This window comes from Myotis nattereri (assembly GCF_964212035.1).
Source record: "Myotis nattereri genome assembly, chromosome: 3".
In the NCBI taxonomy this organism is placed as follows: domain Eukaryota; kingdom Metazoa; phylum Chordata; class Mammalia; order Chiroptera; family Vespertilionidae; genus Myotis; species Myotis nattereri.
This window is the reverse complement of record NC_138077.1, coordinates 97,382,582-97,405,873: the sequence shown is the minus strand read 5'-3', so window position 1 is coordinate 97,405,873 and position 23,292 is coordinate 97,382,582. Positions and strand designations below refer to the sequence as shown.

At 36.9% G+C, this 23,292-nt stretch overlaps 1 protein-coding gene across 1 annotated transcript in view; it reads right to left on the bottom strand.

Moving 5' to 3' along the window:
- The window catches only part of ROBO1 (roundabout guidance receptor 1), a gene marked incomplete at its 5' end in the record, with an annotated part of 448,967 nt that overhangs the window by 118,030 nt on the left and 307,645 nt on the right, over positions 1-23,292 (bottom strand). Inside the window, 3 exons of the mRNA XM_081087409.1 lie at positions 3,571-3,698; positions 7,668-7,806; positions 8,162-8,282. Of these exons, the coding sequence (XP_080943535.1) occupies positions 3,571-3,698; positions 7,668-7,806; positions 8,162-8,282 (388 nt within the window). The remainder of the gene's footprint in view (positions 1-3,570; positions 3,699-7,667; positions 7,807-8,161; positions 8,283-23,292) is intronic.

Genomic DNA, 23,292 nt, shown 5'->3' with positions numbered 1-23,292 from the left:
TGCAGGGCTGTGAGGCTGGGGGCGAGAGCTGAGAACCAATCCCCGCAGGCCACCCCGAGGGTCCCCACCTGTGCACTAATTCATGGATTGGGCCTCTAGTATGAATATGATCCTCTTTATTTATAAAACTCTGTAACAGATATGTTAATATTTTTACATATATATTTTAATTTAATCCTTATAAAAATGCTGTGAAGTTCCATTACTATACTCATTCTATGCATGGGGAAACTGAGGCTCAGGAAGTTTAAATCACCTTTTGTAGGTCACACAGTTGGTAAACGACATGACAGCCGATTCAACTAAATTCTGTCTGACTCCCATGTCTATGGCCCTTGGTTGCACACTTCTTTGTAACACACTTTGAAACTAATTCCCCAACTCTAAAGAAATGTTTCAACACCCTTTATTCTTTCTATTAGTTCATCAGATAACTCTTCAATCCAGGGATTCATAAACTTGCTTATCTACAAAATAATTTAAAATGTCTGCACACCATTTCAGATTTTCTAAATCAGGTGCTCCAGAAGCAGGCGGATAATCTGTGTATTTAACAAGCTTCAGATGAGTTTAGTATTTAAGTTCAGATAACAAACTTCATATGTGTTTAGGAAACTCTGCCTAGTCCTAGGTTTTACTTTGCTCCCTTTTAAACACAGACCACCAGGCAGCTATCATAGATGCCATCTATTCAATTTGACCCAAGTGAATGTACTGTTGGTCCTCAGGATCAGAGTCCCCAGAAACTGCTTGGATTTCCTATAGAATATTCCTATATCCCTGGGATAGTTCTACCACTCAAGTAGAAGGTTCAAGTCCATAGTCATTTCACTTGTAACAAGTACTTATTAGATAAAGTGCCCACTAGATTCTCAGTATCATGCTAAGCATTGTGAATAGTACACAAGTAGAAAAACCAAGAAAATACTTAGAATTAAAGAAGAACTATTTAAGGCAGGCATATTTTAGAAAATATATGAAGGTAGTCTCCAGAAAAGCAGAACTGAGATACCAAGAAAAAAAGGAAATAAAAAGGGAAGCAATTCTCAAATTAAGTTATTTATTTTTATGATTTCCCCATTGATTCTTAAAGAGAAAGAGAGAGAGAGAGAGAGAGAGAGAGAGAGAGAGAGAGAAACATTGATATGAGAGGGAAACACTGATTTGCTGCCTTGCCCTGGACTGGGGATAGAGCCTCCAGCAACCTTTCCATACACTGAATGACACCAACTGAGCCACACAGGCTAGGGCTCAAATTAAGTTATTTTTCAAATGTTGGAACTAATCATGTCTTTACTAAGGGTGAAAATCACAGTCACCTTTATCACCTTTATTTAAGAGGCTTTTTTTCCCCTATAACTTCTATCTGGAAGACAGGGTTTTGTTGTCCAACATCAATTCTCAAAAGTAAATATTCATTGTATGAGAAGTGAGGGAAAGGAAGAGTATTTATAATCCCATACTGATTCCAATAGTCCTTTCTAAAAATGAACCACAAATCAAACACAGATTTCAAAAGCTACACTACTGAATTTCTTATTATAATTGTTTCCTGCTATCAAATTCATTTCTGATTAGTTTCCTTTGTAGTACCCTAGTATATTTCTACTATCACTCTGAAATGAAGGAAAAAAAGATATAACTTCTCAAGTTCCCTTTAAAAAGTTTCCTGATTCTCCCCTCCTCCATCCTTAGTTACCTTTTACAGATGGGAATCATATTGCTTTCTTTGATGTATTGTGTACATTATTCTAGCTGTTAAAGATATGTTAACAGTGCTGCTAATATGCGTATTTTAATATTTGAATCAATTACCCTCTTAACAATATACAACTCTGTCATAAGTTTATAGAAAACTCAATGCAGTTGAAATAAGAACAAAATTCCTCAAATAGTTTCTGGATTTGATCATTTGTAACCAATTTCCATTGAAATGCAAGCTTAGGAAGCAAAAATTCCATATGGAAAACTTAAGGCTGAATTAGCTTTGAAATTGAGTTTAAAATTGCAGGAAAAAAACTATTTTGATTTCAATGTCTACTGTAGACACAGCAGAATGGCTATTATCTATAAAAGCATCATGCTCCCAAGGTAGAGGACTTTAAAACATAAAGTGAAACACTGCATCTCTCTGAGTAATGTGATAGACAATCAACCTTCCTGTCACAATTGCCTGGAGATAGACACACCTGTTCATGCCTTGTATTCATCCTGGGCTACTTTCACTTCCTCTGGGGGGCTTTTGAACTTGGATTTGACATCTCTTAAATTTATGCTTTCCCTAAATGTAAAGGGGTTTCTTTTTTTACAGTTTTAGCCTTACATGGAGTTCAAGTCTAACTTAGATTAAAGAGAAGTAGTCTAGGTCTTAGAAATTCAATGTTTGCTCTTGATCCATTCTTTTTTTTCCTTTTGTTTTTATGAGGTTCAGCTAAAAACCCCAAAGTGGGACATAATGGCTTTAAATACGGGAAGGAAATAGTCTTTATTCTTTTTTTAAACTGTAAAAAGCCCCCAAGGCTCTTTTGTAGAAAGCCCACAGTAGAAGCACTCCCTCAAAAGCCACCTTTTTCCTCATAATAGCCTTAGAGGAGACAGTGCTCAGAAAAGATGACAGTACCAAGTGCAGCTGATGTCAGACCAAGAAACAAGCTAAGTGGTTTATGGCCAAGATCCCTGATTACTCCATGTACTTATCAAAATAGGGAAGTTTTTTCACCAACAAAATGTTTTTTAAAGGTCATTGTCTCTCAAATGCAACAATAACCAACTTGTCCACTCTAAAATGGAAAAAAAAATGAGAACAATTTTCAGATGAGACAGAGTAAGAAATAATCCTATGACATCATGGAGAAAGGAGAAAAGGGATTATGAGAATGAAAAACATCTGGATTATGATATAAATGTGACAGAACCATTTCTGCACATCAGTTTAAGATGTTGACATTCAAAAACTTATAGCCATAGAATATAATAATAAATCATAATAAATCGCACCAAATAATAAATCTTTATCAAAATTAGCAGGGTACAAATGCAATTAATTCACAAATATTTATTGAGCATTGTTATATCACAGGAAGTGTGTGCACAGAAAAATACTACGAAAGTCCCTACACATGGACAACCTTACATTCTTGAGGGGAACTGAATCCTCTCATTTTTGTGTTCCACGTTGTACAGATCCTTGAAATGGGCGATTTCATTCCTGAAGGAATGGGCGATTTGCTTGCATGCACAGGTTTTGGTTACAGCTGTCATTTAAGTAAGAGATTAGAAGGGCTCTATGGTTGAAGACCCAGAGATTACAGTACATTCTCCTCCTTTACTTGACCAAGACAGAACTCTTCCTAATTTTGAAAATTTAATTTAATTTCTTGTAACAAATGCATATAGACTTCCCATGGGCAAAATAACAATTTCCTTAAAACGTCTGAAGTAAAATATTTCTAGCACCACTTAAAGCCTATATGTAATATAGAGTACTTTATTAAATGGTGTTTTCTTTAAGTATTAACATTATGTTTCAGATAATAAAACAACCACAACAAACTGTTCCCCAAGCCTTACCTTGGACAGTCAAAGTAGCTGATGCTTCAGCTTTTCCAACCATATTTTCTGCAACACAAGTATATGACCCCATGTCACCAGCCATCACCTTTCGGATTTTCAAGGTATGATCATCTCTGATTTCATATCTAGTGACAGAACAAAAGAAAGTACAATTAAGTGACCTTCTATTTAAAGATCTCATCATTACAAATAACATATATCTAGGATCACACATAACATTCGCTTCAGGATATTTTAAACAATAGTTAAAATACACCGTTCCTCTAAGCAAGCACACATAGAGAAAAGAGCTTGATTTTATCTATATTTTAAATGTTTTTATTGATTTCAGAAAGAGGACGGGAGAGGAGGAGAGAGATAGAAACATCAATGATGAGAGAGAATCATCACTTGGCTGCCTCCTGCACAGTCCCTGCTGGGGATTGAGCCTGCAACCTGGTCATATGCCCTGACTGGGAATCAAACCGTGACCTCCTGGTTCATGGGTAGATGCTCAACCACTGAGCAACACTAGCCAGGTGAAAAGAGCTTGTTTTTAAATTTATGTGGGCTAAAATACTGAACTACGTTTCAAAAAAAATATTTTTTTAAAAAGTTGGAACTTCATTGTTTGTTCCCTCAAGCTACTGTACTCAATCTAAAATTAAAAGATAATGACCAATTTATATATGTCAGATGTAATTTATAGATTTTTATCTTTTAAAATTCTTATAACCATTGTATGAAGTATTATGCTCATTTCCATTGTGCAGATAAGAAAAGAAAGCGAGGCAGCGGGGGCAAGGTGACCTGGTTGGTGTTGGTCTCAGCTAGTTTAGCGCAGAGTTGATAACTGAACTCAGACAGTCTCATTCTAGAGTTCATTTGCCTTGCCTCATCTTCCTTCCCATTCAATGTTGGGTTTCCCTTAAAGTTTCACTTTAACCCTCTTTCACTCTACATAATATCCCTGAGTTATATTTTCTACTATAGTTTATATATTCATTGACCACCCAAATATTTCCAATTCTTATTTCATCTAAGCTCCAAATTCATAATCCCTGCTGATTAATAATTACACATCATATCACACAGACACCTAATATTTTCTGACACGTAAACAAATTCCTTTTCCTAACACAATCTACCCATCTTCCTTCACCAGTTCCCTCTAACTAACAAATCATCCAATTCATTAGTTGAGTTTCAGAAATTTCTTGCCACTATGGACCCCTACCTCCCTCTCATTTCCACATTCGGGCAATTTACATCACTTACAGGGACAACAACAATGGTGACCCTGATACTAGTATCTCTATCTCCTTACATACATGTAACATCCATAGTCCAAAAAGCTATTCTCTCTAAAAAGAAACCCTGTTCATAGTATTCTTCTTGGGTCATCATTGTGCATGTAATATGATTCAAAATTCTTTAGTCTATTAATACAAGCCTCTGATAATCTGGCCTCAGTACTCGTTGTACCGGTTAATAATGTGGATTTTGTAATCAAAGAAAACACGATAATTTCAAGAGGAACATAAAAAGTGCATTATTCAAAGTAATGTTCATCGCTAGCTACACATTTCAACCATATTTCAGGTAATTTGTGGATACTGTCCCAATAGAACTTTTCTTGTTTTGAGGCAAACCACTCAGAGACCCAATTTTCCACTTCTTCGTATGTTTTGAAGTGCTGCTCAGAAAGTGTGTGTGCCATTGATTGGAACAAGTGGTAATCTGAAGGAGCAAGGTCTGTTGAATACGGCGGGTGGGTTAATACTTCCCAGGCAAGATCTTTTCATGTGTCTTTTACTGGTTTTGAAGTATGTGATGGTGCGTTATCACGAAGCAAAATTACTTTGCTGTTTCTTCTGGCACATTCTGGTCGTTTAACAATCAAAGCGTGGTTCAGATTGATTATTTGTTGTCGGCAGTGATCAGTATTAACGGTTTCACCTGGTTTTAGAAGCTCATCATACACCACACCTTCCTGATCTCACCAAACACAGAGCATTTGTTGGAGTCTGGGGGGAAGCTGACACGGTCCTTGCACCTGAAGGGGCTGGCAAGACTGGGACCCTTACCCACACAGTTTTCCCAGACTTGTTTGGATGGCAGTTATCAGTAGAATGAGAGCAACCTTTGTAGAATGAGAACAGCCTTTCATGGCTTACCAAGAAGTCTGTAACTATTTACTGAGATTTGCTGTACTGAGAATTTGTCCTTCTGCTCTGTCTCTCCCTTAGAGATTAAGAGGAACAAAGAATACATTCCTCTTGACAGACCTCCTATTCAGTGTGTTGTGTATAAAAGGCATTGTGTGGTTAATAAACTTACTGCAGTTCCTTGATTGACCTGTAGTTCTCCCGGTCCCGCTCTCCTGTCTTTCTTTCTTTTCTCAATTCCCACCTCCCTACCTCAGCCTGGTTCAACCTGTCAGGCTGGCCCTGACAAGCACTGTCTTCTTTCCGAAGCGATTTGGCCTTGCAGTTGGTGTTGATGGTTGACCGGGATCAACCCATGATTTTGTGCATTTGGGATTCTCAAAATAAATCCACTTGTCATTGCCAGTCACAATTGGATGCAAACAAGACTTTATTTCGTGCCGTTGAAGCAACATTTTACTGATGACTTTTTGGTTTTCCATTTGTCTTTCGTTCAGTGGATGTGGCACCCATTTTCCTTCCTTTGAAATCTTTCCCATTGCTTGTAAATGATCGGAAATTGTTTGCTGAGCAACGTTTAATCTTTCTGCAAGTTGTTTTTGAGTTTGACACGCATCTCCATCCAATAATGCTTGTAACTGTCGGCCTGCAAACTTTTTTGGTTGACCTGGATGTTCTTTGTCTTTCACATGGAAATCATCACTTTTAAAGCGTTTAAACCAGCGTTCGCACATATCTTGAGATGGAGCATGTTCACCATAAGCTTCCCGAAGTATATGATAACTTTCAGCAGCACTTTTCTTCAAAATAAAGCAATGAACTAAGACTTCCCACAAATGCCCTTTTTTTTGGCACAAAATTCGACATTTTTAATCATAAAAATATCTATGATGTTAACACCTTCAGCAAATTTGACATATGAAGTTTTGAAGCTTGCTGTCAATACAACAAAATAGCATACATATCAAATTGCATATATATATACATAAGTGCAACTTCATCTATTCAAAAAAATCCGCATTAACCGCTACACCTAGTATTTCTAACCTAATATCCCTTAACTTCCTGCCACATGGCCTATGCCATAGCCATGCTAAACTTCTCACCATTCAGAACATGTAATGTTCTTTCTTAGCTTTGCATGTCTGTTGTGATGTCTCATCCTGGAATACTCTTCTCCTCTTTCGTGCTTATCAAATTTATGTAATTGCTTACATGTCACTTCCCTTTCAGAAGTCTCTTCTAATTTACTGCTCCTAAATGTCTGCCTTTATGGGACAAAGGGTTTGCTGGGTTATTCTGATTCTATCCAGACATGCTTCCTTCTGTGAGCTCTTGAGAGCAGAAAGTATGTCGAAACCACTACTCTAACCCCAAATGTAGCACGGGGTTCGCTATTGAGAGAATAGACACACTGGCAACCAAAGCCCAAAAGCAATTCCTGTAAGCTTCATTTTGTTGCCTCATTCCTTAAGGCTGTGAGCCTATCGCTGCTCCTAGCCAATTTCAGGACTTGACAGATACCAGGAAATTCTGACCTCTCTCTGTTCCCTGGTGATACTGTAGCTAAGACAGAGGAAGCCTGCTGTTTAATTGGTTCGCAGCTATATTATTAATGCTGTACCTCCCTTCCTTACCCCACCAACTCACATACAAGAAATGAGTGTTAACTGTGGTCTGGTTGAACAGAAGAGAAACATGTGTAAGGAATATTGCATTTTAGAAGAGTTCCCCGGGAAGCCAGGGTCATGACTGTACAGTTCTTGTCTGCAATCCTCAGAGAAAGTATGGCAGCCTCCTTATTCTAATGATCTCTAGTACTGTGTCTCGTCCTGGATCCAGAAGTCTGGAGTCAAAGATTCTAATGACATGCATGTGAATCATGTTCTTATGAACACTGGAGACGGGCGGAATAGGCTAATCACATCATTCCATTCTGAGCTCTACCTGGATTTGGGCAGTTCCCCGTCATCTTTCCTCCACCTCACTGTAGGCACAGGGTCACCTCGGGCCTCGCATTTAAACTCCGCGCTGTCATCCACAGTGATTGCCAAGTTACTGGGTCTCTTCACAAATGATGGTCTCTCTAAAATTAGAAAAAGCCTTCTCAAAAAAAGAAATAAATATAAACTAAGAACTATTTTATATGTTTAGTCAAAACAGACTTACAATTTAAAATCTTATTTCAAAATTTATTACATATAGTTTCCTACTCCTCGAAGCTCCTCCCCAGGTTTAGTGTTTCCCCTAGTTTTGCCCCCTTGTCTTGCCTAGGATGTCTTGGGCAGCATGCTTTGCTGATTCCTTCTCTCCTCTTCCCACCCCCACAAGGTTGGTTAAGCTTATTAAGAAAGGTCATTTCTTTCTCCCTTGTATAAAGATACTAAATAATACTGAGGGAGAAGCTTCACAGGGGGCCGATGAGATAGGATCCCACTTACCTAACACGGTCAGCTCCGCCACTTCACTCTCGCGTTCCCCAACCATGTTGGTGCCGACACACACATACTTTCCAGCATCGCTCTTGCGGGTGTAAGTAATCATGAGTTTTCCTCCTCGTATCTTTAAGAAAAGTGTCACATGCATACAGTTAAAATCACGTTAGCTATGTTTACGTGACAGAGGTTTTCCAAAGTGAAGTCTACTGCCTAAGCACACAAGCAAAGCTTAATTATATAAAAAAGCCAGTGTGTAGTATTTGTTTAGTTATAGTAGTAACTTTAAATAGAACTTATTCCAAAGGTACATTATAAAAGAGGCAAAACATTTCTACTTGCCTACATTTCTTGTAAAGTTATTATAGTCAATATAAGTAGAAATTTGTGTTTATGAACAGGCCAAATTCTTTTCATATTATGCAGTTAAATGAAAACAAAAAAGAGTATGAATAATTTAGTTAGGAAAAATGGAAATTCCTAGTATCTTCTGACTATAATTAATATGGAAATTCATATTAGCTATATGTGATTTTAAGAAAGCATATTCTAGTATTATAAGATGTGGAAATAAAAATGTCTCTAATTATTCAATTTGCCAAAATTGCTTTGAAGGAATATTTCTTAATTGCTACAACATTACAGAACCTGACATCCTAAAAAAACAAAGAAATTGCTGCTGCCCAAGCAATTTCTTGGGGACTCAGGAGGTGAAGGCTGAAGAGATACCAATAAATCATCTGGAAAGTCATTCTGGTACACTCTTGAACATTTAATTATTTGAAGAAGAATTCATTACAAATGTAAGCAGATTTCCATTACAATAAGTAGGCTGAAGCTAACTATGAATGAAGATTGGGATGAGGAAACTGAACTATTTTTACTTAATTTAATATCCTTTTGGTGGGGAGCTGCATTTCAATTACCCATGAATATCTATAATGCTCTGAACCTGAGAAAGGTTTTGTCAGAGATAACTTCCAAATGTTTACTCATAGAGGTTTTGACCTTAGAGTTATTCTGTGTTGTGTATCAATTAAACAAAGAAGGGAAGAAATAAAGAAAGAAAAAAGAAAGTGCTGGAGGTGGCAGGAAACCATTCAGACAGAATTATTTCACATCATGCACTAGGAGTTTATTGAAACTTCTACTTTTCTATTTTGGAATACCTAAAATGCCTTATTTCGACCCAAATTAGAAATTATGTATTGGACAAACCAAATATTAACAGAGTTATTTTAATTTGTGTGGCTTTAGAACTTGAAATTGTTTCAGTCATGTTTCTTAGAAAATGATCACAAGTTTCTAAGTACCATTATAAAAACCACCAAGTGACCATTCCCTGCATTTTTTTTATGACTCTGATCTGCATTCAGAGAGTAATGCCTGCATATAGTAGTCTATCAAAACATTTTTGTTTAATGCCACCTGCTTTTTATAGGCAAAATCTAGTCTGGTATGGAATGAGGCATTTCTATAAAGGTTTGTAGCAACTAATTGGATGTGAATTCATATTTTACTGACAACTATATCTTTTCTCACATGGGCATCATCTCCTTAAAAGGTCTCAAAGTGAGATTCTTAAAAGTATACCCAGGGAGAAACCAAGATGGTGGCATAGGTAACACCAGAGATTGCTGCCTCGCACAACCAGTTCAAAAATACAACTAAAAGACAGAATGGGCATCATCCAGAAACACAGGAAGGCTGGCTGAGTGGAAATTCTACAACTAGAAGGAAAGAGAAAAGCATAACGAGACTCAGAGGAGGTGCAGTGAGGAAGTAAAATACAAAGGTGCGGAGGTGCATGCGGAGAGGGCTGGCGGCTGAGGACATGATTGTCTTTTTCAATTGGGAGGGAGTCTCAAGCTCTGAGCTCCAGTTGCGGCCGAGTCTCTGGGGACCCAGACTCAAACAGGAGAAACGGGACTGTCTGGCATCCGTCAGAACTCAGGGCAGCTTTCTCTCAGAGGCACTCACAGGGATTGCCAGGGCCTCTGAGGGCAGGACTGAGAGCAGCCATACTGTTCGCTCCGCCTGCCCTGTTGATCCTCTGGGACGCTGCCCCGCCCAAGCACTGCACAGAGGCTTTTGCATATGAAAGGCCCGGCCCTTGGTAATCTGAAAATTACTTAACAAACTGCAGCTGCCCAAGGCCCCAGGGCAACTTGCAGTGCTTTACAGCTGGCTTCCATTGGGTAGCCTCAGGCAGAGGCTAGATTAGCACCTCCATAGATCCAAGAGCCAGTGTACCCAGTGATCAGAGTGGGACCATCCAATTACAACTCCTCAGATCCATAAGGGACACACTCAGGGGGCAGACTCAGTGAGCACCAAAGCCCCACTGAAGCAAGTCTTGCCCCAGAAGGGTGTCTTCAGAACAGAAGTTCTCCCACTGTAGACACAGCTGATTCTCACAGCCAATGGGCCTGGAGGTCAATTCCTTCCAGTGTTACCTACAGCAATGAAGGCTTAACTACAACAAGACTGTGCAAAAAGCCCACAAGGGGGTGCACCAAGAGTGTCTACCTCAGGTAATTGGGGAGGCTGAGCCACTGGGCCCTATAGGACACTTAGCACAGAAAGCCACTCTATCGACACAGCGAAGCATAAAAGATGCCGAGACAAAGAAACAGGACACAAATGACAGAAATGGAGGAAAGCAAACTACTGGATATAGAGTTCAAAACCACACTTTTAAGGTTTTTCAAGAATTTTCTAGAAACCGCCGATAAATTTAGTAAGACCCTCAATAAGTCTAGTAAGACCCTCGATGTGATAAAGGACCAACTAGAAATTAAGCATACACTAACTGAAATAAAGACTATTATACAGACTCCCAACAGCAGACCAGAGGATCACAGAATCAAGTCAGATTTGAAATATGAAGAAGCAAAATCACCCAACCAGAAAAGCAAAATGAAAAAAGAATCCAAAAATATGAAGATAGTATAAGGAGCCACTGGGACAGCTTCAAGGGTACCAACATCTGAATTATAGGGGTGCCAGAAGAAGAGAGAGAGCAAGATATTGAAAACCTATTTGAAGAAATAATGACAGAAAACTTCCCCCACCTGGTGAAAGAAATAGACTTACAAGTCCAGGAAGCACAGAGAACCCCAAACAAAAGGAATCCAAAGGGGACCACACCAAGACACATCATAATTAAAATACCAAGAGCAAAAGACAAAGAGAGAATCTTAAAAGCAGCAAGAGAAAGAAAGTCAGTTACCTACAAGGGTGTACCCATATGACTGTCAGCTGATTTCTCAACAGAAACTTTGCAGGCCAGAAGGGAGTGGCAAGAAATATTCAAAGTGATGAATGCCAAGAACCTACAACCAAGTTTACTTTATTCAGCAAAGCTATCATTCAGAATTGAAGGTCAGAGAAAGAGCTTCACAGATAAGGAAAAGCTAAAGGCGTTCATTACCACTAAACCAGTATTATATGAAATGCTAAAAGGTATCTTTTAAGAAGAGGAAGAAGAAGAAAAAGGTAAAGATACAAATTATGAACAACAAATACACATCCATCAACAAGTGAATCTAAAAATCAAGTGAATAAATAATCTGATGATCAGAATAAACTGGTGATTATAATAGAATCAGGGGCATAGAAAGGGAGTGGACTGACTACTCTTGGGGGGGAAAGGGGTGTGGGGGATTTGGGAAGAGACTGGACAAAAATCATGCACCTATGGATGAGGACAATGGTGGGGGGTCAGGGCGGAGGGTGGGAGGGGAACTGGGTGGACGGGAGCTATGGGGGGGGAAAAGAGGAACAACTGTAATAATCTGAACAATAAAGATTTAATTTAAAAAAAAAAAGTATACCCAGCTTTAAGGCTATTGGGTTTCAAAAAGTTGCTTTTGTGTGATATACCATTAAAATGTTGGTCTTTAGTATAAAGCTACTGTGAGACTGTGAGGGGAAAGTGTTATAATTCATTTATCACTTAAGGAATGAGCAGCTCAGAAAAGTATAACTCTCCTTCCACATGCCTCCCCTCTGCCCACCAACACAATATGTTTTAATTATGCCTTCAACTGTCAGACTTCTTCCCTGACTGTGAACTCTGAGGCAGAGAAGCATGTCTGATTCCTCTTTATTGCCCTGGGACCTGTCACAATTACGAGTAAATATTTATGAAAGGAAAGCAACTTGCCCAATGTCACGCAGAACGTTGAAAGGGAGCTAAGATCTTACTCAAGATATGTGATTTTGGCTATATGAGATGCACAAGAAACGACAAGAAATGCACAGCCCCAGAGATAGCAATTTGAATTGAATAAACTTTGAGTTCTTGAGGTACAGAAAATTTAAGTACCTTAACATCAAGATCTTTCTAAGAAGATTCATTGTAATCTTTCACCATGTATATATTTTGAAAAACTCACAAAAACGTTTCTAAAATCTTGAGGAAACAAAATCGTTCCAGAAAAAAGATAACAAACTCTATTATTTACTTTATTATATTTTTAATTTCTGTAAGAGTTTAGTTAAGCCAAACTGACCACATGCTAGAAAGCAAGATCCGGAGAATGACAATCTTGCAGTTCCTTTTATTTTTATTTTATGGTGTGTTTTTTTTTTTAACTTATTTTTATTGTTCAAAGTGTCACAGACGTCACCTTTTGTTCCTCATCGACCCCCTCTACCCCACTCCTGCTCCCCACCCTAGGCCTTCAATACACTATTAACTGTGTTCATGGTTATCCTATGTAATAAAGAGGTAATATACAAATTGACCAACATGCCCTCGCACAAGATGGCCGCCACAAGATGGCTGGCAGGAGAAGGCATTTGGGGGCAACCAGGCCTGCAGGGGAGGGCAGTTGGGGGCGACCAGGCCTGCAGGGGAGGGCAGTTGAGAGCAACCGGGCCGGCAGGGGAGGACAGTTGGGGGTGATCAGGCCAGCAGGGGAGCAGTTAGGTGTCAATCAAGCTGTCAGGGGAGTGGTTAGGGGATGATCAGGCTGGCAGGCAGAAGCAGTTAGGGGCAGGCAGGCAGGCAGGCAGGCAAGCGAGTGGTTGGGAGCCAGGAGTCCTGGATTGTGAGAGGGATGTCCACAGGGATTGGGCCTAAACCGGCAGTCGGACATCCCCCGAGAGGTCCCAGATTGGAGAGGGTGCAAGCTGGGCTGAGGGAAACCCCCCCCCCCCAGTGCATGAATTTTGTGCACCAGGCTATATATATATATATATATATATATATATATATATATATATATATATGTTAATAGGTTAATCTCTCCCACCCCCTCTCCAATTCTGTTCTTGATATGGAAGTTAAGTGATCTGAGATGTTGTCCTACATGCTCCTTTTTTGGTTAACTAACTTTGGACAGAACATTGAGCCTCCTCAATACCTCAGAATCAAATCTAAATTTCCTTGCTTATTTAGGTGGTCAGTTCATTCTGAAGTGATTGCACATTAATAAATAAAAACTTTATCAAAGTAAAAGAAAATAAATGCTTTATTATTTTCTAAAAGTTAAGTCAATGAATTCTATCTACAATAAAATATAAGGCTTTAAGAATAATTTTAAAATATATTCAAATACCTAGAATGAGTGAAAGAAAGATAAAATATAAATAATTTTCAACAATATAGATTTATTTTTATAGCTTCAGTGTAACATAGTACTAATTTATTTTATAAATCTTAAGTACTTGGGGATGTAGAGTTTTAAATCATCTTGCTTAAGCACATGTGGGACACCAATTAATATTATATATTACAGCTCACTGCTGTTATACTTTGAAAGAATCTGTATAAATGGAGAAGGGGAATTTAGTTGCCAAGAGTTATGAGGAGACAGCCAGGAGATTCTCAGTCATGGCAAAATTCCTATGCTGAGATGAATGGGAGGAAACAAGAATTGAGGTGAACTAAAAGTTCAAAGAAAGCTATTAAGTCCTAAACAGTGTGTTGTACACACCCTATTACTACTGCCCCAACTATATATTATACTTGGTTCAATCTTGGAAACATTTTCGAACTCAATCTTTCAGGAGACTTATGCTTTGCGAACACATAGCTATATTTTTGTTTTCAGTATAAATAAATTGTTATTGTTTCATGTAAATTTAGTTTACAGACTTCTTTGTTAAATCACATCTACTGTTCAAATTAAAAGTAACTCATCAGGCATTGTACAAAATATTTTCTCTGTACATTTAAGTAAACAAACTCTAATAGCATGAGCCAGCATGATAATTTTTTTCTACATGATTTTTTTTTAAATGAATCAGGGGTATCTTGAGAAGTTTTTTTTTTTCCACATAGCATCATGGTATGATTAAAAGCAAACTTTTGTCACAACTGTGTACATTTATATATAAGTTGTACATGAATGAGAAAAATAAAATAACTAATTTAGTTCTGAAAAAAATTAAACTTAGAAAATATTTTTAATATGAAAAGTACATTTTTTTTCTTGTAAACCAGCATAGATATTAATCATCATGTCTAAATGAAGTTAACTAAATTGCACCTTTGTTTTTCTACTCAAGCTATTTTTCACCAACATTATCTAGGTTGAAACCAAATTCAAAATCTAAATATATGCCAAAAATTATTTTAAAGATTTTCAAATCCCAGATAATCTTTCAAATTGATCAAAAATAGATACAATCACATAGCAAAACAAAGTGAGCATGGGCCCTGGAGTCAGATGCCTCATATTATACTTTAGGTAAGTATTAGCTTCTCTATACTTCCGTTTTCTATCTTTAAAATGGAGATACTATCAATACACATTTCCAAGGATGTTATGAGGATTACATGAGATTAATCATCTAAAGCGCTTAAAAAATATCTGCATATTATTATCATTATAATTATTAATTTAATAATTTAAGAGATAGTTGCTTAATGAAAATAATACTTTTGTTCGTTACATCCAGGAGCTTTTCATTAAAGTTATTACTAACAAACACATCTTCCAGGTTTTGTCAGAAAAATGTGTATTTAAGTCAATAGAGCAAAGCTTTAGAAACATGTAATTCTAAAGCTAAATATGTTTCTCTTATTTCCCCCAAAACAGTGACTGGCCAGGCCAGTTGTGGCTTATTGGGTGAGCTCTGGCCCAGGAACCAGGAGGTCATGGTTCAATTCTGAGTCAGGGCACATGACTGGGTTGTTGGTCCATGCCCAGCAGGGAGCATGCAGGAGGCAACTGATCAATGATTCTCATCGATGTTTCTATCTCTCTATTCCTCTCCCTAAAAATCAATAAAAATATATAACAAAAACTTTAAAAATATTAAAAAAATAGTCACTCTTTGGGGAAAATGACCCTCCCTCTCCCAGGAAAGTTTTGGCAATTATATTTTCTGTTGTCACTCCTGAGAGGGGGTAAGTATTGACACTTGGTGCAGGCCAGGGAGGCTACTCAATAGCCTACATTGCACTGAGGAGTCCATCACAATGAAGAATTATCACACCCAAAATGTAAATAAACCCAAGGCTGAAAAACTTTGTCCTAAAGACGTGGCTCTGGCCTAAGAATAAATGCTGGATTAAAATGAGGAAAGGAAGGAGGGGTTAAATTTAAATAACAGAATAAGTGTTTACTAGAGAACTCATTGTCTAGACTACCCAGATTGGTATAATTGCCTGCATACAACTTCAACCTCATCAATAAGACACTTTCTTATAAAATGGTATATTCCACTATCTACTCACTGGCAATAATGGCTAAGGATCCCAAAGTAGATGTTACAGTTTAAGTGGAAGACTAAACAGTGTCAGCAAACCTGGAAAAAAGTTATAGTCCCAGAGATGACAGAGACAGAATTTAACAAAAGTGGTAGAAAAAATAAATATGGCAGAGAAATAAATTTTTAAAAATGAATGAAAATGAGTTTTAATTTTTATAAATTCAAATTGATTTGGCTTTATGCCAATGGCTAAATTGAATCAAAGCTAACCAAAAGCCATAATTCTATTGACTACAGTCACAAATGTGGACTACATGGGGGCTTGTTCTTTTCAATAAAGAAAAGAACTGAAAAACATAGTACCATAATCCTGATCAAATATAACATACCAGCTTCCAAGAAGTAGATACTACAAAAATTACATTCTAGGTTGAGTTATATAAAAATATTGATTGTAAAGGGTGGCTTCATACATTCTAAATCTTAGTGTCTCCTCTGTAAAGCAAAATTTAATATTTCCCCTCTTTACATAGAAAAGAAAAATACGTTTAACACATACAAAACACTACAAATGTAAAAACAGCACTATTTAAAACAAGCTAAGAAATATTTCTTGGCAGGTCTCTTCCTGCAGCTGGGTTTGACAGCCAAATTGTAAACCTATCAAAAACGAGTTTGTATAATGAACAGACACAGTGTTAAACACTGCACTGCAGCCACACTGCTTCAATTAACATAATCCCGGTTGTGGAGAAGCAGAATTTGTTAAGCCTTCAGACAATATGCTGGCATCTAGCTTATGTCAAAAATCCAAAGCAGAGCTTCTACTTTCTCACTAGCATATACACCTTACCAGCCCATAGCGGTAACCACATTAGAAGCCACATTTCCATAAGCTCTAGACAGTGCTGGAAGGGAGGCCTCAGCTATCTACATACTTGATAAAAATAAAACAAAAAAAGATCCCAGTGTTCCTGCTTCTTTTGAGGAAGGAGACAAGGAGGAGAAAGGAGGAAAAGTGCTAAAATTTTTAAAGTTTCAAACAACTGTACACGTTATTTCCCCTCCCCCAACCCCAAAATAGGTATGGGATACCTCAATGTATTTGATATATATAATGTTCTTATCTGTTAGCATTTCCATTTAAAAACTTATAAATGATTATTTTCCTTAGGGATAAAAAGTATTCTCTCATTCTCTCTTACTTAAAGGCTTTTCTGAAGCAGTTGAAAAATCTCTTTCCAGATACTTTCATCTCCTTTACTGAGTTGTATACTCAGTAACAAGATAATGCAGAAAAATTAGGTATAAGATGTAGCTTTTCAACCCCAAATGAAGAGAATCACTTTATATTTCTTGTAGGCATTAAAAAAGTACAATCAGAATTCTTATTTCCAGAATAAAGAAATAAAACTTATTTTTCTTTGCACACAAAGAAGCATGCCTTCTTTGCAACAGTAAATTAGGTAAGCTTTTTGTCTGCTTATTCTATGGAGTATGCAGTTTACACTGCAATCAGTACTTAAAATCAGAAATAAAGATGAACTTCAAATGAACTCCTTGGTGTGTCTTCATTTCTACCCTAAAGCAAGTCAGATGATTTGCAGTATCTGTTACACAAGATTTTTTTTTTCAGGAATCACCCCCACAATGCTATCCATACACCTCTAGGTTAACATACTAAACCACTGGGGCTAATTAACTAGTTTGGCTACACAAAATCTTTTCTGCTTTTAATTACATTAACCTAATGTGACTTGAATTCAGCAGACCAAAAACGAAACCACTAATTATATTAAGGACTTCAAAGATGATTTCAAATTGCCAGCCACCAAACTGTCATATAATTTATCTCATTCCTTTAATAGATTTTTGCATTCAAAATCTGAGTTCCTTACTAGAAATACTATTTTTTTATTTTATAATTTTTTATTGATTTCAAAGAGGAAGGGAGAGGGAGAGAGATAGACAACCTTCAATGAGGAGAGGGAACCATTGATCGGCTGCCTCCTGCCTGCCCTACACTGGAGATCAAGCCTGCAACCCAGGCATGTGCCCTGACCGGGAATCAAACCGTGAACTCCAGGTCATAGGTCGACACGCAACCAGTGAGCCATGCTGCCCGGGCAAAATACTATTTTTAAAAAACACCATAACAATGAATTAAAAGAATACTGATTTAGAATGCTAAAGGAGAAATATATTTAAATAAATATATATATGACACATAAGTGTCATCATACAAATTTTTACAATTTTCTAGAAGATTAAAGGTTCAGAAATATTCATTTACAATAACACTGTTTGATAAACAGAGTTAACATGATCAGTAACATTTTTAGAGTACCAGGGTTTAGAAATTATTTTTTTCTGAAACACTTGATTATTTACCACTGTTTTCTACTATTTTGCAAAGTAAATGAGATGAGAGGTTTGGAATTACAGCCTAGTGTATCATCTTTAAACAACACACTACTAAGTCTTTTGGCCAGAATATCTCTTCAGAACAATTCTGTCAAGGCTGCTGGATCTGTGACCTACAGAACAGCTATCAAGCTGTTGTAAATGGCAGGAGAAGTGCTTTCCTTGGGTTTACGACTTCCTAATGACAATGAGATGCAGGTACCCAGATGGCCCTTCACAGCCCCCAGACATTCTCCTTGTTGAAATAAACTACAGGACGGTTTTAGATGGTCCCTAAGGACTCCTTTCAAAAGAGACATGCAAAGAAGATTCACAATGGCAGCTTTTATTTCTTTAAACTTAGAGTGTGAATTCAACAACAATAAACTAAAAAAGAAATAGTTATTTGAGCAGAGAGAGAAAGTTGGAACAATACCCATTCCTTTACAACCTGGCTGCAAGAGTATCAATCTTCAATGTAAACAATTCAGATTAAAGCATACCTTCTAACATACACCATAGTATCTTTTAAAACAATCATCCTTTATTGCATTCTAAATTAAGCAAAATCATGGGGGGAGTGTAATTATATTGTATAAATGATAGACAAAGGATTGAATAAAATACACATCTCATAGCAATTTAAAAATATATAAACAAGTAAAACAGAATTCATATAATTCAAACCTTACACAATAGCAAAGAAATTACAGTCTCTCTTATTTGGCAATATTTCTTGCTCACACTTTCAGGTAAGTAATTCAATATGGATACTTAACAGAGAAGCCATGTCTAGAATAAAATAATTTCATGTTTTTAGTAATTATGGTTTAATATCATGAGATATTTTCTATTTCTGAATATACACATTCATAATTTTGTTGTTTTTGTTTCACTCTTTGGAACCTAAGTTTTAAAAAATATATTTTTATTGATTTCAGAGAGGAAAGGAGAGGGAAAGAGAGAGAAAAACATCAATGATGAGATAGAATCATTGATTGGCTGCTTCCTGCATGCCCCACACTGGGGATAAAGACCACAATCCAGACAGGCCTTAAATTTTAATATCGTTGGTAATCAGATAGAGATTTAAATTTTTGACAAATCTTCATTATCAAAAATCATTAATATAAAACAATTTATTATTCTAGTACCATTTTGGAACAACTTTCAAAAAATTAATTTTTATTTATTCTATTTATTTGTACTAATCTTGTCACACAAAAATAAATGTTTTAAAAATGATATCTTGGCCTAGCCGGGTAGGTCAGTTGGTTACAGTGTTCTCCCAATACACCAAGGTTGCTGCATGTTTGATCCCTGGTCAGGGCACATACAAGAATCAACCAATGAATGCATAAATAAGTGGAACAACAATCATGTTTTTCTGTGTCTCTCTTTCTCCCTAAAAATCCATAAATAATTTTTTTAAATATATTTTATTGATTTTTTACAGAGAGGAAGGGAGAGAGATAGAGAGTTAGAAACATAGATGAGAGAGAAACATCGATCAGCTGCCTCCTGCACATCTCCCACTGGGGATGTGCCCGCAACCCAGGTACATGCCCTTGACCGGAATCGAACCTGGGACCTTTCAGTCCACAGGCTGACGCTCTATTCACTGAGCCAAACCGGTTCCGGCGATAAATAAAATTTTTAAAAAATGATACAGGTATCCATTACCTCAGGATTTTATGCTTAAGTCTCAAACATAAGTTTTATATAAGATAAATATATAAACAATAAACCAAAGTCAGCCAAATCACCTTTCTTCTTCCTGGATAACAAAGTTTATTATTCTTTCTACTTTTCATAAAGGCTATTATCACAATGAATTTTTTGAAAAATTGTCACCTCTCCCTATTGTTATTTCATTCTGATTCACAGAGACCTTAAATTGAGAGAGATTGAAGTGGAGGAGTAGGAGAAAGAAGAGGAAGAGGAGGAAGGGGGAATAAATTATTTTAACTATTATTCACGCATTCTTTTGATTAGATATTATCTGCCTTCATGCTGCCCATTCAAAGGCTGTTAGGCAGCTCCATGACTAGCTCCATGTGGACTTGTGACACAAACTGAGCAGCTGTACCCCAAAAGATTAAACTAAGAAAAACAGATTATATGCTAATATTTACATTTTTTAACTATAGATTTAAAAATTATATTGATTCAGTCAGATTTCAACCACATTGTAAAGAGTTTTCACTGGATGTTACTAATTCATTTAATATGTCCATTCTTATGCAAAGCTCATTTCCTCTTTTAGAACATACTTAAAGTGTAAATAATGTTCTTAGAATTTGCAAAAAAAAAAAATCTTATATAACAAAAGAATTTTGGGGTAATAAATATTCACTGTAAAGAAAATATGAAAATGACAAACTGAAAGCAATTAAATGACCATTCTACATTTTTCTTTGTGACATTGAAAGAAGTGTCATTATAAGACGACAACCATTACTTGTTATAGATCTTTCAACTGTCCTCTTAGGAGTGGAATTAAGAGAAAAAAATAAGCCATTAAGATCTCTCCAACGGTGTCCCATATTTGCTTGGGCTCCATGCATACAAGAAACATGATTCAATTTCATTTGTTTGCTGGTACCCTTACAATACCATTTAAAAACCAACATGATTTCAGCCAGGAGTTTAAACACACTTGATCATCAGAGAGAAGCAACAAGAGACTTAAGCAGAAATAGCAACTATCCCAGTGGGAACACATGGCTCTGTAAACAGCTTGGTGAGCTGCCAGCTGAGAACTTGGGCCTGGGAGAATTGCTGCCTAGGACTATGGCTGCTGCCTTTCTCTGTTATTTCTAGTTCTCCTACAAAACTTTGCATTTGTTCCTTATAGCAACTTGTAAATTGGTAGTTGGCTGTTTGCTGCTGCAGATGCACATCTAGGATAATCTGATTATAGACTACATGGGGAGGAGCTGTGTTGCTAATTGCAGGTAGGTGGGAGCCACCCGACTGAGAGACACAGTAAAGTTAAAGAGAGAGGATGATTTTCTCTGTGGAACTATATATTACCACCTTTCTATCTAGTTTATATCACCAGATGACCTTTTCATGAATCCTACTTTTAGCAAAGGAATAAAAGAAAGAAGAAACACAGTCTCCTTAAAACACGCCTATTTTGCGTAAGTGTGGCTCAATGTCCATAGGAAGACATGGATTTGGCATTTTCTCCTGAACACCCACCCATTTTGTGGAGCCAGTCAGGGTTATGTAGCCTAAAGCAATCAACCCAGAAAGCCCTCTTTATCGGATTCCAAACCAGGAGCAGAGCCTGAGTGCTGGTAAAATGGAGAGCAGATGAAACAGTGAAGGCTTTCTGCTGATTCCCCAGGTGTCTGGTTCCCAAAGTCATTAAGATCAGAACCCAAAAGTGAATCCTATAAAAGGAAGGCAACATAAAGAATGGTTTTGGAAGGAAATAGCCTTTGCTATCTAGCTCCTCAAAGTAAGAATGTTGATTGCTCTTTATCTCTGTGAAAATTCTGGGTATAACATGGTAGTACTTTGCATGCATATGAAAACTTAATTTAACTCATAGCTATTAAAGTTAATGTATTAGTTCCTTCACAGGTCTCATGAAACAATGTCCTGCTGTTTTAAAGGTAAAAGCAAAGTCTTATGGGCACTTTTCATTTCCTACAAAACTAGGTTTGCTTTTTATCACCTCCTCCAACCATCTGGCTATAATTCGGAATTTACATACAGTCACTGTTAGGACAGCCTGAAATAAAAACCTACAGAGGAATTATGACTATACTCAAGAAATAAAGATGATAAATGCTCATAGTATTTGAGAGGAGAAAAGCTCATTTTCAAACACTTGGCTCTTTGGAGTTACAAGTACACCAGCTGAAAATACTTTTCAAACAGTAAATCCCTTTTTCTCTCCACGGATTTTTATGTTTAGTTCTTCTCTATAATTTTGGTCCAATGTGAGAATTTCTCTCACTACCAAATGCCTTGCTAAGTTAATACCTTTTCCAGACACTGTATATTTTGTTATTCTTGAAATTTAAATTCACTTATATTCTGAAGAAAACATATAACCAAGATAGACAAAGTCAAATCAAGGTTGAGTATGCAAGAGATTTATAGATTCAGAATGAATTTATGGAAATCAAGTAAGGAAATTAAGAAAGGATAATTACTTTATGGAAGCATTCTTAATTTGCAAAAAAATCAATAAAACATTTAATACCACTTATTATGATTCTATATAAGTAAGAGTAGATACAAATTGAAGTAAACATTCCTTCCCAATCTTCACTATTTTAATTCCTAAGAATCAAAGGAGACAAGAAGAAACTTCATTGATTAATCAGAGTCAAGGCTCATCAGACCAGGGTCAGAGACAATATCCATATGACCAGTTGCTCACTAGCTCAGTTATTTGGTAAATGTGTGCTTCGTTTCATAAGGGAAGACACACAATAAGATAGAGATAAAACATCCCTCTTCCCACCACTTCAATATATCTACATACTTCCTAAGAGCAAGCAAGTGGGATAATTTACACATGAGAAAGAGAATACAATCTTGGGAAGAAAAGTTTGTGCTAGAGCTTTAAACAAACTCTTCTTGGGTTACATTAAACTTCAGAATTATCCACATGCATTTCCCACTATTTCCTAAGAACTCATGATTAAATCATGGACAAAAAAACAAAAGTAAATGCAGCCCTGTCTGAATGGCTCAGTTGGTTGAGCATTGTCCTGTGCATTGAAAGGTTGCCGGTTTTATTCCCAGTCGGGCCACATACCTAGGTCACAGGTTCAATCCCCAGTAGCAAATGGAAGGGTCAATGTTGCTGTTGCTCTCGCTCCTCCCCAGTATGTCCTCAGGTGAGGTTTTTAAAAATGTACCCTGCTGCCTTATTTCTATAGTTATCTGTGAAAATTTTATTTGAAATAGTCTTTCTCAGTCATAGTGGTTCAGTATTTTTAATTCCTCTAGCCTTAAGTCTGTGAGTTATATTGTTTGAACTTTCAGCTGAAAATCAGAATTTCATGAGTCCCAGGTTGCTTGCATACAGACCTAATTAG